The sequence below is a fragment of the Diceros bicornis genome, chromosome 5 (genome assembly GCF_020826845.1).
Source record: "Diceros bicornis minor isolate mBicDic1 chromosome 5, mDicBic1.mat.cur, whole genome shotgun sequence".
In the NCBI taxonomy this organism is placed as follows: domain Eukaryota; kingdom Metazoa; phylum Chordata; class Mammalia; order Perissodactyla; family Rhinocerotidae; genus Diceros; species Diceros bicornis.
This window is the reverse complement of record NC_080744.1, coordinates 97,647,558-97,669,051: the sequence shown is the minus strand read 5'-3', so window position 1 is coordinate 97,669,051 and position 21,494 is coordinate 97,647,558. Positions and strand designations below refer to the sequence as shown.

Here is a 21,494-nt window from a genome sequence, read left to right as displayed (position 1 = left end):
TACCGCATTGGGCAGTCTGTACATCCCCCACAGCTCTTGCATGGTGGTTGGTGGTTAGCCTGGTGGTTAGGAAAATGTATTTTGACACCGGAGAAATCTGAGTTTGCCTCGAAGCTCTGCCACTGTGAGCTGAGGTGCATCAGCAGTGCCAGGACCGGGCCAGGCGAGTGAGGAGCCCAGGGCAGGCACACAGTCTGAGGTGGCCCTCCCTCTCAGGGGCCGACTCTGCCCTCTTGCCACCCTGACGGGGAGCACCGCCCCAAATGTCGCACCCGGGATGCCTCATTCACAGTCCTGGCCACAGATTCCAGTCAGGTCACTTAACTTCTGTCTCAATTTCCTCATAAGCAAAAATGGGGATAGTATTGTTCCCTCAGAGGATTATTTTGTGATTTTTAACGCAACAATATATGAAGTGCCTGACCTATAGTGAATGCTCATAAATTTTTTATTATTTTAAAATTGTTTTATTTTATTATTATAATAATATTGTTAATTATTTTATGATTATTAGTTATTATCATGAACAACAATAAAATTGTGCCTAAAGTGAAGATGAGTTTCAATAAACAGTGATAGAGCCCTTTTTACTCTTCTTATCCAAAACTGAGGTCATTCTTCAGGTTAGAAAAAGGAAGAAGAGACAAGCAGCAGAAATGAGTAGTTTCCTTGGAATTGTTGTTGGACGTTGTACCTTGGAAACTGTCCCACTCCGTTCGGTGGTGTTTTCAGGCTCGGTTCTCAATATTTTGGGGTCTACGAAGAACATACTGGCCTCATCGGAGAACGTCAGGGGTCGGGGAGCTGGGCTTGCCAGTCAGCCAGCTGAGCTGGCTTCTAACCCCTCCCAGGCTTGGTGTTGTCCTCCAATGGCTGCCGGCCTCAATGCCCGCCTCTGCTGCAGCAAGACCACCCGAGACCACTGCTGTGTGGTGCGGCCTGTGGGGAGGGTGGAGCTCACATCCCAGAGCTCTCCTTCCCAGCCAAAGACAACTATATCTGCTGGGTTCAAAACAATGTTTCCTAAAAAGTCCTCCCCTTTTCTGGGTTGACTATACTTTGCCTGCCTGTGTGCCCAGCCCTGCTCGCTTTGGTCTCCGTGCCAAAGAGGACAACAGCTGCAGCCCTGGCTCTAAATCGCATGTCTCTGATGACAGCCACAGTCTCGATGAGACACACCCAGCCTGGGATGAGCCCCAGCTGGCAGGCATCACACTCTCCTCTGAGCTGCTCTCTAAATTCTCTACCTGGCCCTGAAGCTGCTCGCCCTCCCGTCTGCCCCCATTGGCTGAGACCCCACTCTGTGCCAGCCCTAGGCTGGATGTTGGGACCTGGGAGACAGGCAAAAACCTGGTCCTCGCCCTCCCCAGAGCCCACAGTCCAGTGAGAGGAGGCCAACAAAAGACATTAGGCAGTGGGTGCTGGAGGGCAGCAGTGGGAGGGGCCGAGAAGCACAAGCCCAGTGGTTGGATGAGTCTGGATTCAAATTTTGGCTTTGCCACTTACTAGCTTTGTGACTCTGGGCAAGTTACTCAACCTCTCTGCATATCAGTTTCCTTATTGTAAAACTAGTAACGACCTCGTAGCTCTGAAGCTGGAATGAGATAATATATGTAAACACTTAGCTCGGAGCTACAGAAGGGTTCTCAAACTTTACTGCCCATTAGAATCACCTGGGCAGCTTTTGTTTATTTGTTTTATTATTTTTTTAGATGAATTCAAGTAATATATGTTTTTAACTCAATATATTTAAAATATATTGGAATTATGGAATCATAATTGGCATTATGGAATCATAATTTCAATATATGGAATTAATAGAATGGAAGCATGGAATCAATAGAATAAATTATTAATGAGATATTTTACAATTTTTTTTGGTACTAAGCCTTTGAAATTGGTATATGTTTTATACTTACAGTACATCTCAATTTGTACCAGCTATATTTCAAGAGTTCGTTAGCCACGTATGGCTAGTGGCTACCATATTGGCCAGCACAGTTTAAAAGTCCTGATGCCCAGGGAGCTGGCCCAGTGGTGTAGTGGTTAGGTTCGCGTGCTCTGCTTTGGCAGCCTGGGGTTCGCGGGTTCGGATCCCAGGCACAGACAGAGGCAGCGCTTATCAAGCCATGCTGCGGTGGTGTCCCATATAAAGTAGAGGAGGATGGGCACGGATGTTAGCCCAGGGCCAATCTCAGCAAAAAGAGGAGGATTGGCATCAGATGTTAACTCAGGGCTAATCTTCCTCACAAAAAAAAAAAAAAAATGTCCTGATGCCCAGGCTGTGCCCCAGACATGATCAATTCTGAGATTCCGAGGATGGGGCCTGGGCATGAGTCATTTTAAAGGCTCCCCGTGTGATGTGGAATCACATTTGGGTACCAGTGGGTTGAACACAGTGAGTCCTCGGTAAATGTCGGCCACTGTTCGTGGTGCTGGTGGTGGTGGGACGAGTTGTGAGAAGCCAGCCCAGCTCCTCACAGAGCGCCTGATTACTGTGGATGCCCCATAAGTTGTCCCCCCGGGAATGAGCAGTAAATCATGGGTGTGGATTTTGAGTAACGGAGGACCCCAGGCAAGGCGTTTATCAGTCCTGCGACTGCATGCTGTTTTTCTTACAACAAAACTGATGGGGGCTTTCATTGGAATAATAATCCTGGACCATTGCAAATAGTTTTTGCAGCAGGGACAATTTTAGACTTATGAGTATATGTTTATAACATTAATCATCACCTTCCTTCTTTACAAAAAGCAATGACTTTGCTCTATAATTTCTGTGCCATTTCCAGGCCATGACAGTGGATGGAGTTAACCTCACCACCGAGGTTGTCTACAAAAGAGGCCAGGATTATAGGTTTGTGTGCTACGACCGGGGCCGAGCCTGCCGGGGCTACCGTGTGCGGTTCCTTTGTGGGAAGCCTGGTAAGCAGCTCTCATTTCTGTTGCAGACAGAAATGAAACCGTGGCTCTGCTCCTTGAGCTGGCAGCTACACATTGTGAGCTTGGCTGGCTGGGTCAGCCGCCTCCGAGCATCACAGTGACACACTGCTCCTGCTGAGCTCGCAGTGGAGAGCTCTTCTGTGACACAGGAGCAGTGGGAGGGTCCTTGGAGTTGGCAGGAGCCAGCAGAGCCCCACCCTGCCCATATGCCTTTCAGGAAGGGGAAGGGCCTGGTCCAAGAAACCCAGGGGCCAGTGGACAGAGCTGACCTCCCTGCAGCCCTCCCTGCAGAGACACGCAGCTGGTTGACTCTTTGGATGCTGTTATTTTAAACTCAGTTCCCGACGTGCTCTTTAGAAGGGATTGGAAATGGTGGGTTCATTCGAGGAGGCACTTGGCCACCTCCAGAAGGCAGTCATTAGGGATGGGAGTTCTTTGGGGGAAAGGCTCCCGGCTACTGTAAATAATGGTTGAGAGGAACTATATTTGTTTTACATCTTGAGCAAAGTGGGTGTGGTGAGGCAGCCACATTTAACTCCAGCTAAGGAGGTAGTGGAAAATTCCCCTGCCCAGACCTAATGAATGGCTCTTTTCTGGTAGGGTTTTTGTTGACTTCAAAAACCTGCACCAAGACCGGGATGGGTGAGCCTGGTGATTTGGGTTTTGGATAGGCAAACCCGGCATTTGCTTATTTAGGGAGGGGCAGGGAGGAGGTGGGCAGCTGGAAGTTTGCTGAGAGCAAAGGGCTGTATCTCAGTCTCTGCTGTTCTGGGTTCCAGTGAGGCCCAGACTCACTGTCACCATCGACACCAACGTGAACAGCACCGTCCTGAATCTGGAAGACAACGTACAGTCATGGAAGCCTGGGGACACCTTGGTGGTCGCCAGTACTGATTACTCCATGTACCAGGCGGAAGAGTTCCAGGTGCTTCCCTGCAAAGCCTGTGCCTCCAACCAGGTCAGAGTAGCAGGTAAGATGTTCACTAACTCCTCCCTGGGCTAGATGACTCTGAAAACGGTTAGGCTTAAAGTTGCCTGAAATCACAGCAAATCCGTATTAGTTAGCTATTGCCGTAATAATGCTGCATAACAAAAAAACCTTAAAATCTCAAGGCAAGCATTTATTTCTTACTTATGCCTTGCAGGTTGTCTAGAGCTCAACTTCTCCAGACTGAGCTTGGCTCCAGGCTGGGAGTTGGGTTTAGATCAGCTCCATGTGACTCTCATTCTTTCCAAGACATTTTCTTCTCATGGAGGAGGTTGAAAGTTCCTAGAGAAAGAGATGGACACACAAGAGGACTCTCAGGCCTGGGCTGAGAATAACACACTCTCAAACCCACATTCCATTGGCCAAAGCAGATCGCATGGTCAGGCTCAACGTGGGGGCGCCTGTGTCTCCCATCCTGACTCGGGGGGGAGTGAATGTTTTTTAGGCAATAATGTAATCTACCACAAAATTTTACATCTCCTTTTTTTATAGTTTTTGGGTTTTCCTTTCTCTTCTCCTAAATCTTGACCTAGGTGCCCTGTCATTTATGTTGTGTGAGGTTGCTGGAATTACAGATTGTTAGAGGTACAAGGAGATCTCAGGTATAGTCCAGGTCAGTTATTCTTGGTGGAGAGAGTTGTGGATCAGTTAGAGTTCTTTGGGTTGTAAGCAACAGAATCCAACTTGACTGTCTTCAGTGAAAAAGGAATTCATTGGGAGGCTATTAAACTTAGAGAACTAAAGTCGAAGTTGCACAGCCAGGCTGCAAAAGGACAAGGAACAGGGCAGCTTCAGGGATCTGGGTAGCAGGAGCGAATGGGCAGCATCCTCAGGGCATCACTGTCTGCAGGAACCATGCTTAGCCACTGGACATAGCGCCCAAAGGTCACCTTCCAGGGAGAGAGCCCTAATTGGGCTGGTGGCTAGGAGGAGGCAGCGCATCTTCGTTGACAGTCCCTCTAAGACTGTGTCGAATGGAGAAAGGGTCATTCCCAAAAGGAAAGTTGGGATGTATTACCAGAAGAAAGGAGAATCAATACTGGGCATTAAAAATACCAGCGCTACAGGACATTGCACCTGGAGAAGTAGTAGAATTTGGGGTAGGAGGAAGACTGTGGAGTGGAAAACCATCTTCAATGTATTCCAGATACCTATTATTTTGGAAATAAAACAACAGAAAATAAAATTCAACACAATCTTTTTGGCTGATGGGGTTGCGCTTGAGAAAGAATTTGGGGGAGCAAAGGTTAAAAAAGATGAGAAACAGTGATGGAGTCCAAAGCCCTTATTTTACTCATGGGGGAAGGGGACCCTGGAGGTCACATGGCTGAGATGGCCCACACACACCGCAGCTATGGTCCCAGGGCACTGACCCTGCAGGACTCAGAACCTGCAAAAGGAAGGCTGGTGATGTTTCTAGGAGATGGTGATTTGGGGGTTGTGGCTAGAGAGGGGAAGGAGGCAGCAGCTCATGGGTAGCAGCTGAGGTGACCAAACGTTCGTTCCCCGACAAGGTGGCAGAGTCTGCCTTTTTAAAGGGTGATTTGTTGGAATCCTTACCTTCTTCGAAAAAGGTTTGAGGGTATCTTACAATAAACTCAAACCCAAGTAAATCTTCATACAGAAAAAAAAAAACAGATTGAAAGATGTGTGTCTCAGTAATAAAAGACTGATGGAAGGAGAATCAATTCAGCAAAAAGCAGGGAAACGGAAGTTAGCAGAAGCTGCTGAAATAGACCAAGAAATGTATTTCTGAGCTTCCTGGCAACCAGAGCAGAAAAGAAACTTCACAAATTATTTAACTATTATTGTCCAAAAAAAGGGAGGAGACAGAGGCCGAGAGGGGCGGCTCTCCCTTAGCTCTGAGCTGCTGAGGAATGCGTCATGGGAGTTTCTGAGTGAAGGATGCTGCACAGCAGTGAGAACAGCGACTCTGGACGCGTGTGATGCAAAGACGCTCCACGTGTGGCTGTCTGTGGTTTGACTGGTGGTATCAGGTGAGGGGACATGCTGTTGGTCACCTTCTCTGAAGACATTTTGAGAAAGGCTTTTCTATTTTTTTTGGTAGAGGTAGAATCGCTTAAAGAGCATAGGATTTGAATTCCAGGGACACCAGTTCTTGGCTGTGTGACCTTAAACAAGGACTTAACTTCCCTTTGCCTCGGTTCCCGTGTCTGTCCAGTGGAGACGATGGTCATCAGTACTTCACAGGGAGCTCGTATGGGTGAGGTACTTACAATAGTGCTGTCACACAGTAAGTGCTCAGTCGATGTCAGCTGCTATTATTAGTTGTATTAGGTGCAATAATTGAGAACCTAAGCTTAAAGATGGAAAGGAAGGAAGGGGCGCAGCCCACAGGCCAGTGGTTGAAACTTGTATATTTTGTAGCTTATCAGTTCTGTCCTCTGGGACGTGCAGGTGAAGGGAGTTGCAGCGAGAAAGCAGCACACCGTGTCTGTCTTGATGAGTAAGTGGCGCGTGAGGTCTCTCGGAGGCCTGCAGGGGGCCTCAAGGTGTGGAGGCCGTGTCTGTGAGTGCACATGCCCCACCCTTCTCCCACCCTTGGGCTGGCCAGGCATCCTCACTCCTCCTTCCCAAGAACACGCGTGGGGAGACAGGAAGGAGCGTTTCATCATTTATGCAGCCAACAGTTAGAGAGCACATATGTGCCGGGCAGTGTGCCAGGCTCTGGGGTGCCATGGTGAGCCAGATACACACATTCTCTGCCCTCAGGGAGCCTGCAGTCCTGCAGTGGGAAGAGACATCCAGCAAAGAATCATCCTAGTGAAAAGAAAATCCCAAATGAGAGAACTGCTCTGGAGGAAGAACATAGGGGCGGTGATAGGAGCATAGAAAAGGGGGATTTGTCAAAGTCAGAACAGGGGTGGGAGCCTTCCGAGAGGAATTAGTGATAGAGCGGAGGGCTGGAGCGAGAGGAGAAGCTGACGAGGGGCAAAGAGCACAGTCAAAGAGGGACAGCCAAGTGCGAAGACCCTGTGCTGGGAGGAGCATGCGGTGCTCCAGCCGCAGAAGAGGAGCAGAGTAGCCACAGTGGAGAACGCCAGAGCTGCGTGGGGCTGGAGAGAGCAGGAGACACCACAGTGGCAACTTGGGGCTCTGAGTGCAGTGGCCCACTGGGTTTCCCCTGGTGAGGAAAGACTCCCTATATCCCCATTTATAAGAGAGCACCAAGAGAAGCAGGTTCCTAACGACGAGTGACCCTTGGGTCTCCACTGGATGACTCCTGTGTCCTCCAGGGACAATCCTTGTGTACAGTCCTTCTGGGATGTCGTCCTCCTGGACTCTTGGCAGGAGTGGCATTCAGACCGTTTGAGCTGATGTCAGTCTTCATTGTAAGGTGCCATTTGTGCTCCTAAGAGGGGGAAAAGCCTGCCTTGGAGTCCTGCACAGAGGCGGAAGGAGGTGCTCCCCTGGGAGAGACCCTCGGGGCCTGTTCAGACCAGCCCTCACCTGCACCCAGCGTTGGGCGCCCCGAGGACTGGAGGGACTTCACTTTGAGCGGGTCCCGAAGGGGCAGCTCTGGGTGCCAAGGGTGGCCTGAGCACAAGGGACCCCTGTGATGTCAGGGCATGCCTGCCTCACCCAGCACTGTGGTCTGTGTGTGAGGCTGGAGAGCTGCTCCTGCCAACAGTGTTTGGCCAACAGGTCCAGCTGCCTCTTGAGGCCTCTTAGGCAGGATGTGGAGTGAGGTGGCTGCTCTGGGCCCTGAGTACCAGGGGGGCGATGGACAAGTGGAGGAGAGGCTGGAGCCCCCTCAGGACCCTCCCCACTGCCTTGGTCAAGCTCTGCCTGTGTCTGTATCTCCACCAGCCCCACAGCCCAGCCTACCACCTCCCTCCCTTCAAGTTGTTAGGCTCAGAGTGGACCATCCACATTACTCTGCTTAGCTGCTTTGTGGCTTACGTGAAAACAGCGCCTCCTGGTGGACAGCATCAGAAAAGCCCTAGGTAGGGGGGTTGTGTGTGTGTGTGTCCTGGGGAGGCTCGCGTTTCTCCTATTCGGCCCCAAGCCCATGCTTTGCCTCTCCATCCCCCGCTGACTTGGAGTGAGGATGGTGCCTGCTTCGTTCTTGTCCACTCGTAGCTGTGCCCCCGGCCCCCACCCCACCTATCACTTAGGGCCCCCTCCCCAGGCTGCCTGTAGACAGGGACACAGCCTTCCTAGATCTTCCTTTCTCAATGCCCCATTCCAGTAAATAGGCCTTTTTACGTTTTAAGGGTTTTCTGATGGGAAACAGATGGGGGTTACAAAGTAATGAAAATGTGTGAATCATCTAAAAAAATATTTCAAAGTTTTGCCAACCACAGTGTGATTCCTAACACCTCCTGACATGGCAATGGGAAACCTCCATTTTCTGCCCCATTTTCTTTCTCACCTTCCCACTTGCTTATAACCACCCCCAGCACAGAGACACTTTTAAATATTACTACTATTAATTAGTATTAACATTTTTTGAGTTTCCTATGATATGCCAACTTTACGTAAACCAACTTGTTCACCCTTCATGATAACCTAATGAGGTGGGGGCTACCGTTTTCTCCATGTCACAGATGAGGAAACCAAGCGTCCTGGAAATTAAATGTCTAGACTTGTGCTTTCCAATATGGTAGCTACCAGTCATGTGGGGCTATTTAAATTTAATTACAATTAAATAAAATTTAAAATTCCATTCCTCAGTCACAGTAGCCAGATTTCAAGTGTTCAGTGGCCGCATGTGGCTAGTGGCTAGCATATTGGACAGCGCAGAACAGAGCATTTCCATCAGCTCGGAAAGTTCTAGTGGGTGGTGCTGGTGTAGACCAAGCAAGTCTACTTGGTCTGTCTGAGCCAGGATTCAAACTCAGGGCTCTGGCTCCAAGGCTACTGTTCTACTTCATCCTTCCACCACGAAGGACCCTGTTCCCAGCACCTCCACTTGGAGTTGACTGGACTGTAGGAGGAACCTGGGGAGCTCTGTGGTTTAAATTTGTTTCTCTGGGACGCTCCAGCCAGACTCCCTCTGGGCTTGTCCTTGAAGGTCTGAGAAGGGCAGGTCCCATCGCCCCCTCCCTCAGACTCACGGGGTCCTGCCAGGTCTGAACTACAAGTACTCGTGTCTGTTTCCCCCACTGGAAGGTCCTTGATGTATATTCTTCTCTTGACCCCAAAGTGCCTAGGACCGTGCCTACCCGTAGAGGGGACCAGGGCGGCTGCCAGGTGGGCGCCAGGAAGGAAGGTCAGGGTTTGAAGCCCTGTGTGGGGCGACCATGCAGAGCCCCTCTGCTCCCAGGCCTCCTCCCCGCCTTTGTCATGCTCATAGCCCCTCTGGATCATTCAGGACAAATGTAGCGTGGCCACATCTGCTTCCCCTGGCTGTCCTCCATGTATCAGTGCTGCGAGAAGGCAGGGAGGGTGGAGCTGGGACGGAGAATTCTGCAGGCCAGATGGGGTGCCGGGAAATTGGGGCATGCAGCTCCCCTGGGATAGCAGCCTGGGAGAGGCCTGTGAAGGCAGCAGCAGGACAGATAAAATGGCCGCCACCGTGGACAGCAGTAGTGCGGTTTTGTCAGGTCCTGATGAGGGATCCAGGGGGAGGAGGCGGTATGACTGGATACTCCTCCAGCTCTCGGTCTATCTTCCATCCCCACTCAGAGGAGTCTGATCAACACAGCCCCTCCTCACCTGGAAGTCACTCCTACACCGAGGCTGTTTCCCCAGAGCACAAAGAAAGCCGCCAGACCTGTTTTCTACCAAGTCCCCGTCATTATAGGCATGAAGCTAGTGGTGGGAGCTCTGGATTCCAGACTCCACTTGGGGACAATGCTGGTGACAGCCGCATGTGTCCCTTCTGTTACACTAGACTCCACCATGTCCCAAGAGCTTCCTAAGCACATTCCATGGATTAACTCATTTAACAGTCATGGCTACCATCTGAGATATGTGCTATTATTATCTCCATTTTATAGATGAAGAGCCTGAGGTTCAGGGAGCTTAAATAACGTGTTCAGGGACTCACAGCTGCATCTGAGTCCAGATCCAATCTGAGTAGCCTGGCTCCAGAGCCACAGTCTTCCCCATCCACTCTCCTGCCTCTCCAGCTGTGTTTGAGACTGGATCCCTGAGGAACAGAAGCCTCTTGTCAGTGTCCTGCCTGGACACCATCTTTAAGGGAGGTGCCGACAAACTGAGAGATGCCCCCTGAGCCCTGAAATGCATGCGCTCTGAGGGCTGGTTGGAAGTCTGGGAATGTGTATCCTGGAGATGGGGAGGCTTGGCCTGGTTTCCTGGCTCTGCCGAGTGCTGTGGCCACACTGAGATGCAAAGGCAGCGTGGAGGATGGTTGGGCAGACTTCACCGAGAAGGAGCCATGGGAGCTGGATCTGGAAGGACAAAGCCATTTGCTTCATGGGCAAGGCGGGGAAGGCTGTCCCAGCTGGAGGGAGCAGCTTAGATAAAAGCTCTGAGGTGTAAAACAGCAAAGCCTTGTTCAGGGAAGGGTGGGTGGTATGGTCTGGCTGGAGCAGGAGGGGTTGTATGGGAGTGATGGCAGATAAGCCCACACAGAGTCTGGGGTTTTCTCTGTGCATCCTGCGGGTTGGTAGGCGGGGATCTAAGCTCCTTGGAGCTGCAGAGGAAGCTCTTTTCCCATGCTGCTGGCTGGCAGGACCATGCCTGCTGCTCCCTGTGCAGCCTCTTCCCTAATGTGCTCAGCCTTTGGGGGGCATCCCCTTGGGAAGCATACTCTGTGCTGTGCCTCTCGGGACAGCCCCTAGGGCTCCTCTGCACTTGCTTTGGCCAGCTCGTGGACATCTGAGCTGCCTCTGGGGTGCTGGCAGGAGTTCTTCCTTCTGTACCCCAAGACCAATCCGAGGACTTGCTGGTTGAGGAAGCCTTTGGAAGCTTTTCTGGGTGTTGCCAGTAAAGCTGTCCGTGGGGGTGTCCAGCAGTGGAGAAAGAAGGTCTGGATCTAGTGTGCCCGGAGGCATGAGGCAGACCAGAAGAAGGGCCCATTTTTACTTACCTGTTTATCCACAGGGAGTGTTTTGAACTGGGATGGTTTGGGAGACTAGGGAAGGCAGGGAGGCAGAAAGTGCTGAAAATTCTTTGGTCTCCATATTGATCCCCAAGATCTTCCACTGGCAAGGGAAAAATAAAGCAGGAAGGTGTGTCCAGACAGAGTTAGATGTGCAAGACATTTACTGGGGGGAGGAGAGAGGGAGTAGAGGAGCCAGGAGAGTCTTCAGACTGAGATGCAGGTCTGATGCCTGTAAAGGGAGGGAGGGAAGGAAGGATGATTAGGTCGGAGGAGCTCAGACTACAGTGCAGCTCTGAGAAAGTCTCCGGCAGGCCGACCGGGGGCTCCAGAGTCAAGGCTGCGTGTTGAGGAGTCCTGCGTGGGGCAGGACTGGCCCGGCTCCAGCACCTCTGCTGTGCGCCAACACGGGGAGGGGCCCGAGAGCAGCACAGGCTTGGAGCGAACACAGCTGGCTCCTGAAGCTGTGGCCGCTGGAGGCCATCTGCCACCTGCACTCCTTGCAGCAGGCTCTCCTGGAGAGAGGTAGGAGGCAGCACACTCCCGAGGCTGTGGAGAGAACCTCTATTTGGAGATAAGGTGACAGGCTCAGCCCTCAAAGTCAGAGTCGAGGATTTACGAGGTAAAAGGTTCTGGAAAGACAACCCTCACGTTTTTGTGTGGCACAGTCGTCAAGTCACAGAATGGAAACATCACGCGAAAGGTGCTCCTGGCGAAGGCCCAGGCTCATGGCACTCGCTCGGTCCCAGAGCCAGAACCTGGTGGAGAAGAGAGACAGCCCCCAGCACCAGTCATAGGTGCCAAGGGGGCGTGTTTTCCTGGGAGTCGTGCACCCCACATTCTCGTCCTGACCCTCTATCAGGTCACTGGGCAAGCCCTTGGCATTGTCCAACCTTCCGTTTCCCTAAATGTGAAGTGAGGGAGCTGGCCGAAGCGACTGCAGAAAGCCCTCTGGACCAGATTCTCAGTCAGGATTACAGTCCATCCTCAGTGTATCAGCTGCTGGACGTGGGGTGTTTAAAGCGGCCTGTGTGCGAGCCTCCTTCCTTACCAGCAGTTGGACGCTGCTCCAGGTGCAGCCTTCTGTCTGGCTGCCTCAGCTGGGGCCTCTCAGAACCTAGTGCAATTTTTTTGCAAAAGACTCTAGCCCCGGACCCCCCTATAAGGCCCCGTGACTGGTGTGCCTGTAAAGGCCCCAGAGCCAATGGGCAGGAGAGCAGCCAGGGATGGAAGAAGAGGCTTCCATACAGGTGGCCAGAGGGGACCCTGCTCCTGGACCTTAAAACTGTAAAACTGCCACGTGGCCCTGTGACCCAAACCGGAGGCCACAGTGGGATGCGCTGGAGGAATAGGCCCCCGCATTTTGCAAAGCTACCTTGTTTCAAACTCTCTCCTCTGGTTGATGTCAGAACCCTGGATGCAACCAAACTCCTGAGAGCCCCCACCCATGGCATCCACTCCTGACCCTTTGGCAGGAGGCACAGGCCTTTGGCGTCAGATTTCTCAGGGGATGAGTGCATTATAATAAACAGACTTTGTAAAGTTAATTTTTTTCACACTTGAGACTTTTTTTAGGAAGGACTCTATGGTAGGCTGAATAATGGCCCCCAAAGATGTCCACATGCTAATTTTCAGAACCTGTGAATGTTACCTTACTTGGCAAAAAGGACTTTGCAGCTGTGATTAAGTTAAGGCTTGTGAGAGGGGAGATTGTCCTGGATTATGTGGGTGGGCCCAGTGGAATCACGAGGGTCCTTATAAGAGGGACACAGGAGGGTCAGAGACAGAGAAGAAAGTGATGTGATGACAGAAGCAGAGGGTGGAGTGATCCCCACTGAAGAAGGAGGAAGGGACCACCAGCTGAGGAATGTAGGCGGCCACTGGAATCTGCAAAAGGCCGGGAAGAGAGTCTCCCCTGGAGCCTTGCAAGGCCCCAGCCCTGCCAACATCCTAACTGCTGACCAAGTGAGATTGGTTTTGGACTTCTGACCTCCAAGACTATAAGAAAATGAATTTCTGTTGTTTTAGGCCACTACGTTTGTCGTAATTCGTTATAGTAGCCACAGAAAGCTAATGCCAATTCCAAAAGGGATGTTTTCTCAGCTTTGCCACGTACCAGTTTCACATCTTGAACTAAGATGCTTCAAAGAAACTGCCATCTCCCTGAGTCTGCAGAATTCCAAAACAATAGACATCCTTAGAAATATTGCAGACCCACCCACAGGACGTGTGCCGGGTGAAGGGGTGGGCAGGGGAGCCGGCTCTTCCTGTGGATGAGACAGCAGAGCGAGGTCACTGTCGGTGGCTGCTGCTTAGGGCTTAGTATAACCACGGCCTTTGCATGTGGGCACTAGCCGTGTCTTGGGGCTGAGGTGTGTGCTCTGTTGCTCAAGTCAAGGTGAAAAGCTATGTGGTGTATGTGGTGTGGTTCAGGCTGCAAATCCACATGAGAGATTGCTGCTTTTTGTAATTGCATCCTCGAATGGAAGAGACGGTGCCTACAAGCCAGGTCAGCAGTCTTAGCGACAAGCCAAATTTAGAGGCAGGCTAAGATGTCTTTATTCCAGAAAAGAATTTGAGATTGTGTGGAGGCAAAATTGGGGCTGTAAATCAAAAACAATTCCAAATTTCCAAGCTTTTGTCACCCTGCACCTTTCTTAAGGTGCATTTGCTGCACAGATGGAGGAGGAGACTGGAAGGGAGAAGTCAAGTGGATCTGATGAGACTGAGCGGAGTGGTGGGAGGGAGATAGTAGAGGGAAAACCGAGGGGGTGGGTACAGACCACAAGTTCAGGGACTCTGGCCATGGTGGGAAGGAGACTGACAGTAGCTAGAAGGGGTAGTGCAGTCGGGTACAAAGATCTTTTGTTTGTTAGTTTTTTAAGGATTGGAAGGCCTAGATGAGTTTGAAAACAGAACGTAAGTAACTTAAATGAGGGAAGAAATGAAACTACTGGAAAGGGCTGGCTATTGGAGTTAAGAACTTTGAGACTATGGGAAGGTGTGGAGCTGAGGGTCAGTGGTACAAGAGAGAGAGCATCCTCTCCTCCAAGGCCGGGGGAGGGAGGGAGGTCAAAATGAGGTCAATATAGAGTGGGATGCAAGCTCTTTTCCACTGTTCTGAGTGGCACCACAGAGGCACCCCAAACCTGGCCACAGTGCTGGACACAGAAGCTCCCATCTGGCTTTCTAGAAAATCCAGTGTAGATGCACACTGCACATGAGGTTGAGGAAAGTAGAACACTGATTTGCCTACCCAACAGAATACAGATTTGCACTGCTTTATAGCAGTGGCTTTAAAGAGAGATGGGGTTTGTGTTGTGCCCATAAGAATCCCAGCTGGTGGGCAGTCAAGGACATCAGCTCTGTGGGTTCATCCAGAGCCAGGTTTCCTCTCTCTCGTTGCTCCACCATCTCTAGGGCATGGTTCTCACCTGCTGGGCGAGGCTGACCCATCGGTACATGTCCACATTCCAGCCCCCAGGGAAAGAGCAAGAGCAGGGTCCACCCGAAGGTTGCACGTATCACTTCTGTTCATCTTATGACCACACCGGACTGCAAGGAGGCTGGGGAATGTGGTTGTTCTGGGGAGCCATGTGCCAAGCTAAAATGCAGGAGATTCTAGTGCCAAAAGCAGAAGAAGGAACAGATATTGGGGGACAAATAGCCATTTCTGCTATTTGTCAGAAGCTGTGTGGGCTTCTGACCTAAGCATGCATGGGTGTGAATCCTGGCTCTGCAAGTAACTTCACCTCCCTGAGCTTCATTCTTCTATAAAATGGGACCAAGGACCATGGGGAGCACCGTGCACACAGGTCATGTTGATACATAAGCAGCTGGTGGAAGCACCTGGCAGGGGCCTGGAACACAGTGGCACACGCAGTACCTCTGACTTCCCACTTTTCCCCCTCTCTGCCCTAGGGAAACCAGTGTACCTGCACATCGGGGAGGAGATAGATGGCGTGGACATGCGAGCCGAGGTCGGGCTCCTGAGCCGGAACATTGTGGTGATGGGGGAGACGGAGGATGAATGCTACCCTTACAGCAACCACATCTGCAACTTCTTTGACTTTGATACCTTTGGAGGCCACATCAAGGTATGAGTCTGCCTGGCTGAGGCTACAACCCAGCCAGGAGAATTCCCACAATGCCAGCCTGTGGGTGGGAGCTCTTGGTAGGGAAGAGGATGGAGGAGTAGGAGGTAGGACCAAGGGAAGAATACCTTCTGGAAGTTGGAGGAGTCTTATGTATTATCCATTGGCATGTTGTTCTGCCTGTCAATACTTGGCAACGAGAGAGGTGATGGAGCCAACCTGGGAACGTCTCTTGACTCCCCAGGCATGTGGCACCTGTCACACTGTGCTCCCTGCCTTCATGATTTTCAACCCCAATCATTGCTTTCATTCCCTTTCTTCATTATTTAACCCTGATCACTTTCTAAAAGAACTGGCATTTAACTCACAGAAAGTCACGTTCACAATAGAGCCATTAAAATACAGATAAATGATTAGCAGGCAAGAGGAACTAGAAGTTCTAGCATTAAATTTACCTGTGAGTCTCCTGGTGGAGAATCAAGGCAGTGATGGGACAATGAGCTGCAGAGCTCTCACTGCGCAATAAAGAAAAATGATATTAGTTCATTGGAGCTCACATTTCCTGGTATTAAGCTCAAAGAAGAATTTCTTTTGCATCTGCATATAAAGTGGCTTTATCTGTCATATTGAATAGCATAAGACACCCAAAAGTTCTTCACGTGGCCATTGCTTTCAGTGAATCAGGATTAAGCTGATAGATTAATAGTATCTTAGAGTTTTGTGAAGACAATTCTCTTAAGCTAAAATCATAGGCTTTAAGGATACGACTTTCTGGTAATCTAACTGAAAAGAACAGTGAAGTGAAACTTACAGAGTTCATAATGGGTGCCCTACTGGTATTTTAGGTAAGCCAATTTTTTGTCTTGCTGGCCTATATTACAGGATTTCTAGCATCCCTGGTCCCTGCTCATTAAGTGCTAGTAGTGCTCCCTAGTCATTGCAACCACCAAAAACACTTACACGTATTTGCAGTCAGTTTATGAGGATGGGCTGGGGGCTGGAGTGGCGGTACTGTCCACGGTTGAGAAACTTGTTAGAGAGACTAGAGCAGAAATAGCAGATTTGTGTCACACAAGCTGCTGCAACCCCATTTCCAGTTCTGAGAGTAATCCCTTAGTGCTCAGAGCATTCCTCCCCACTTTTCCCAAACTAGGCCTCAGAATTATTCTCAACACAGCTTTTCAGGGCACCACTACTGGAGTTGGCATTCCAGTTGACACCTATTTTTGGAAGGAATGGTTAACATGTCCTTAAGATCATCCTTCTCTAGTAGAAGTTGGCTGAGCCCAACATTTGACAAGAGTCATTTCAGACTGTGCTTTTACATTGAGCTCCTGAAGTGCAGGCACTCAGTGTGGTCAGGTGGTTCCCTTGAGCAAGCTGGGAATGGCTCCAGGTGTACTATAAAGTAAGCATGTGGAGTACCCAACAACTCACACACAGGCTACCGGAGTCATGGGCTCATGAAAACTCCCAGCTCAGTATCCCCTCACTCCCCCAGGAGAGGTGCTCAGATGGGGGACCGTGGCACAGGCTCTTTCTGCCCCACGGTCCACCCTGTCCTGGATTCCCCAACCCTCCTAGGGCATGCTTTTAGTGAGCCTCCCTCCAGAGGTATGCCTTCATCATAACACTCACTGGCTTAGGAGGCAGGAAAAGAGGGTTGAAGCAAGCCCCAACTATTGCTTGGTCCCTCTGCACTTCTTGATTCCAAGCAGTTCATTGCTGTGCAACATCCCTATGTTATTAGCAGTGCCTTTCCTTCCTTGGGGTAAGAAGGGCGAGGCATCTTAACTCGTTTGCAGAGAATAACTTTGATTTGCTGAGTATCCAAGGTGGGGATTAATGAAGCACTTTGAGGACAACATGTGTGCATTTTTGGAGTGTGGGCACCAGTGTGGGGGGTCAGGGAGCACCTCATGAACTCCTTCTGACCCTCAGCTCTCCTCTCCCAGTTTGCACTGGGATTTAAGGCAGCACACCTGGAGGGCGTCGAGCTGAAGCATATGGGGCAGCAGCTGTTGGGTCAGTACCCAATTCACTTCCACCTGGTGGGTGATGTGGATGAAAAGGGAGGCTACGACCCACCCACGTACGTCAGGGACCTCTCCATCCACCACACGTTCTCTCGCTGCGTCACCGTCCACGGCTCCAATGGCTTGTTGGTAAGCGCCTGGTTCCTGGGGAAGCAAAGGATCTAGAGCTCCCTCATCCCTTCCTCTCCTCCCCCATCCCCGTCAACTCACTGCTGGGCCCAGGGACCATGAGCACTGGAAGGATGTTTGGATCTGGTCACTTAGTCCGGGGCCATTGGGGGTTGAACCACCCTTAGCTCAGATTTTAGAACGATATCAATTGAGAGCAGGTTACCAACAAAAGAAGAAGGAGAAAATAAGGCTGTATCCTTGCCAAAGGGCACCAAGCTACAGAGATGGGTGAGTAATTAGTTTGCAGTGGTCACTGGAGTCTGGTCCCTGCTGCGCCTCACCAGAATGATGGGAAATCTGAGGAGCATTCTGTGACTGCGTGGCATGACAGATCTGCTAACTGCAGACAAGGGGGATTGTGCCAAGACTCTGTGCTGTGGCCTTTTCCCAACAGACTTGAGGCAGTGTTAGCAAGCAATGGGCTCTTTTCTTCTGTTGAACCAAGTGTCCTTCAGAGCAAGTGCTGCTGGGAGAAAAGCCTTCATTAGCAAATCAGCGTATGTGTCAGAGGCTTGTCTTGATTTGAACGGATAATTTTTACACTAAATTGATCCTTTTTTAAATGAACTAAACTTGTATCCTCTATAAACTTTTAAAACTGGACAGTACAAAATGGCAGTCTGCCAGCTGAATCCAGCTTGTGTTTTGTTTGGCTAATGCAGTGTTTGGAGAAACATTTGATAATTTTTTACACTAGACTGATAATTTTACACTACACTGAACTTTCTTTAAATGGACTAAACTTATATCCTCTATGAACTTTAAAACCGGATCTCACAAAGCAATACCCTGTGAGCTGAACCCTGTGAACAGATGTGTTTTGTTTGGCTTAAACAGCGTTTAAAGAAACATTTGAATGAGTTTCCATAATTTAAAAATTGAGATTTCGCATAAAAATTTGGATTCCTGGCTTCTCTTGAGTTGGTGGCACTAGACCCACATTCCTGCAAGGCAGCAGTGGACTGGGGCGGAGTTGTGGCCGCCCTGCAAAGCCAGGCCGGAGCCACCCATCTCATTGCCTGTTGGCCCCCATGGGTGTTTAGTTTGTGACCCCTGCTTTAAACACACACAGTGAACCTCCCCACCAGGCGTGTGGTAGTGGGAAGACGAGGGGGCCTTGTCAGCATGTTGTTGGTGAAGCCACTTTCCATTCTGTTCAGTGTACTCTCATATTATGAAAGACTGCCTGCTGTCTCTGTGTTTTAAATGCTCGATTTAAAATCCCACTGAGAATAGGAGAGAGAGCATGGGCTTCGAGGCCCCGTCTAGAAGGGCCTGGTTCAAGGGCTTGGTCCACAGGTTATGAGCTGTGGGACCTCGGGCAAGTTGCTTAACCTTCTAAACCTCGGTTCCCTCCTCGGTCAAGTGGGGAAATCACAGCAAACACACAGGGCCATGAGGTGACTAGACAGTGCCACTGGGGAGACTAGATAGTGCCCTGCCCGCAGCTCGCAGGGAGGTGTTGCCCAGGAACCGGGGCGAGTCTCCCCAGCAAGAGGTCAGAGGGCTGAGGCTAGAGCAGTTGCTGGAAGACATGGGATGTTTTTACAGTTCAAGGAAGAAGCAAAGGAGAATGTTTTCTGTCTGAAGCAGAAAGACAGCAGGATATACAATCAATTCAGAATTTCAGGGATGCAGAAGAGGACGAGGACGAGCTTGGGCTCTGGCCCATCCGGCTTCTGCCACTTAGCAGCTGTGGGACCTTGGGCCGGACGTTTTCCCTCTGCATGCCTCTGTTTCCTCCTTTGTGAAATGGGGAGGACACTGCTGCCTATCCTATGTGGTTGATGCAAGGAGTGAGTGAAGGACGTGGAGACTGCTAAGCCCAGGCCAGTACGCTCGGCCCTGGGCAGGCTTCTGGTCTGTCCTGTTCGTGCAGTTTGCTGAGTGAATGCATGAAGGGAATCATAGACGTTCTCCCTCAGGTTGGTGATTAAGCCCAGAATACGTGGTGAAAGGAACAAGAATTGGTGAAGAAAGATAACAGGCTTGAGTCTGAGGAGCTTTACTTGCCTTAAGCGTTTGTTCTAAAGTTGTGTCCTTAAATTTAGCTTAAATTCACCTACGTTTAACATTAGTCAAGAGAAAGAGATTATGATTACTAGAAGCCTGTAATTACAGACCGTTTTGAGTGGAATCTGTTCTAAATCTCAAGGCAATCACACACACACACACACACACACACACACACACACACACACAGTGTGGCTGTGCTTGCCCACCCACTTGCCGTGTGACCTTGGGGAAGCTACTTAATCACCTGGCTCTTCAGTTTCCTCATGTGTGCTATGGAGAGCATGGTGACTACCTCTCTGGGTTGTTCGGTTAGAAAACACGTTTGAAATGCTTTTGGCCAACTTCATAATCACAGAGCTGCCTCAGAGCCACGAGCCCAGGTCTCAGCCGCAGGAACGGGCGCATATGGGGGAAGCAGGGCAGGAGCACCGAGGACGGGCCAGGATCATCCAGCTCTCGGGGCACTCATCGGGGCATCTCATTGGGAATGCAGGCTGGAGAGAGGCTGGGAGAATTAGCACGAGGCCGGAGTCCCAGTTAACGCAGATGGGCAGAGCAGGGAGAGATGTGTGGAGCAGGAGGGAAGGCAGCAGGTGAGGAGCGGTGCACGGAACTGGCTCATCTGGAGCAGCCGGATGGTCAGCTGCACCCACGGTAGAGTCAGATTTTTAGAGCTACAGCCTTGGACAACTTCTTGGAACCAGAAGACCCTTGCTGTCCTGCAGACCAAAGTCTCCCTCCTTTCTGGACCCAAGGATGCCAACCACCAGACTGGGAGGGAACATTGTCAGCTCCCTGGGTGTCTTCTAGACACCAGGCCGCCCAGGTGCCCTGCACAGGCCTGGTCGGGGAGCCAGCTGCAGCCTTCTCCTGCTGGCCACATGGGACTCCAACCACGCTCAGCTCAGGGCCGTGCTTGATGGCCAAGCTGGTGGGTTAGGTTTGGAGCCTGCCGGCCCGTGTAGCCTTCCCAAGGTGAAACAAAATTGCTGTGGCTTAGAATCTAGATGAAGTGCAGGCCTCTAACTCTCTGAGCCAAAGAGGCAGCGCCACAAAGGAGTGCATTCCTTACCCTTCCCTAAGAGCTACATCTCTGGATAGGAGCTGGGGTTTATGGATTGGCACCTTACCCTATAAATGCCCCACCACTGGGGCAGAGAGGGCCACATTCAGAAATGCTGCCTCGGGAGCTGGACTCGCTCCATCAGTATTTTACGTTAGCTCCCTTCATTTTGGCTTGAAGGATTTACCAATGGCTGACTATGTTTAGAAATATGTTTTTAGCTGAGGGGATGAAAGGAGGCCAAATACAAAGACTTGATTCTAATTTAGAATGTAGAGGCCACTCAGTAGCATCGTGGGTACCTTTTCCCTAATGCCTTCTCCCATCTGGAGATGCCTTAAACTCCAGACGGGCAGTCACTGGTTCATTGGAAAGAGAGGTTCCTAGTTGTGCAGACCTGAGAGGTGCCTTAAAGCTGATCCCAGTGTCCTGGGCAGCCCCTCCCCGTGGGCTCCTCCCTGCCTGCCACCTGTAGACACATTCTGGTACCCTCCATCCTCAGCGAACATCTGCACCGCTCCCCCCCCTCCACAACCCGGGGCAGCTGCCTTTGCTTTTTCTCTTTCTTCAACACCAACTTTTGGAATGAGTGGTCTCAACTTGACATTTCCACCAACACCCACTTCTCACTCCTCTCATAACTCACAAAAGTGTGGGCTTCTCAGCTTTTGCCCCCCTGGGCCTTGGTGATGGCTCTCAGTGATGTCATTCCACACCTCACCACCAAGCTCCTCCTCAGCAAACCCACCTCCCCCTTCTCCCTCGTCATCCGACTCCTTACTCTCTCTCATCGAGGCTGTTATTGCAGGCTCAGTAGGACAGTGAGGTTAAAGAGGATGGAGTCACAGTGACCTGCATTCTCATCCTGCCGGTGTGAACTTGGGGGGCTGATTGACACTTCCTGAGCCTCAGTTTCCTCCTGTGTAAAGTGAGGATGATGATAGAACCCATCTCAAAGGCTTTTTGGGAAGATTAAGCCAGAAAATGTATGTGATATCTTAGCAATGATATTAAGTAGTCTTATCACTATGCCTCTCTGATTGTGATCTGTGTAAACCTCACTGGTCCCATGAGACCTAGTAGGTCTCCCCTTGCTAGCACAGTCAAGGCTTGCAGTGAAAACACATTTAATGTTGATTATCCTAGTGATGCC

The 21,494-nt window shown here is 50.6% G+C and overlaps 1 protein-coding gene across 8 annotated transcripts in view; it reads left to right on the top strand.

Moving 5' to 3' along the window:
- CEMIP (cell migration inducing hyaluronidase 1) overlaps positions 1–21,494 on the top strand; it is a 159,619-nt gene that overhangs the window by 103,724 nt on the left and 34,401 nt on the right. For 7 of the 8 annotated variants that reach the window (XM_058542598.1, XM_058542597.1, XM_058542592.1 and 4 more), the window contains 4 exons: positions 2,790–2,922; positions 3,720–3,911; positions 14,883–15,058; positions 17,011–17,220. In XM_058542598.1, coding sequence (XP_058398581.1) covers positions 2,790–2,922; positions 3,720–3,911; positions 14,883–15,058; positions 17,011–17,220 — 711 coding nt within the window. The remainder of the gene's footprint in view (positions 1–2,789; positions 2,923–3,719; positions 3,912–14,882; positions 15,059–17,010; positions 17,221–21,494) is intronic. The other variant, XM_058542596.1, reaches the window with a different exon arrangement.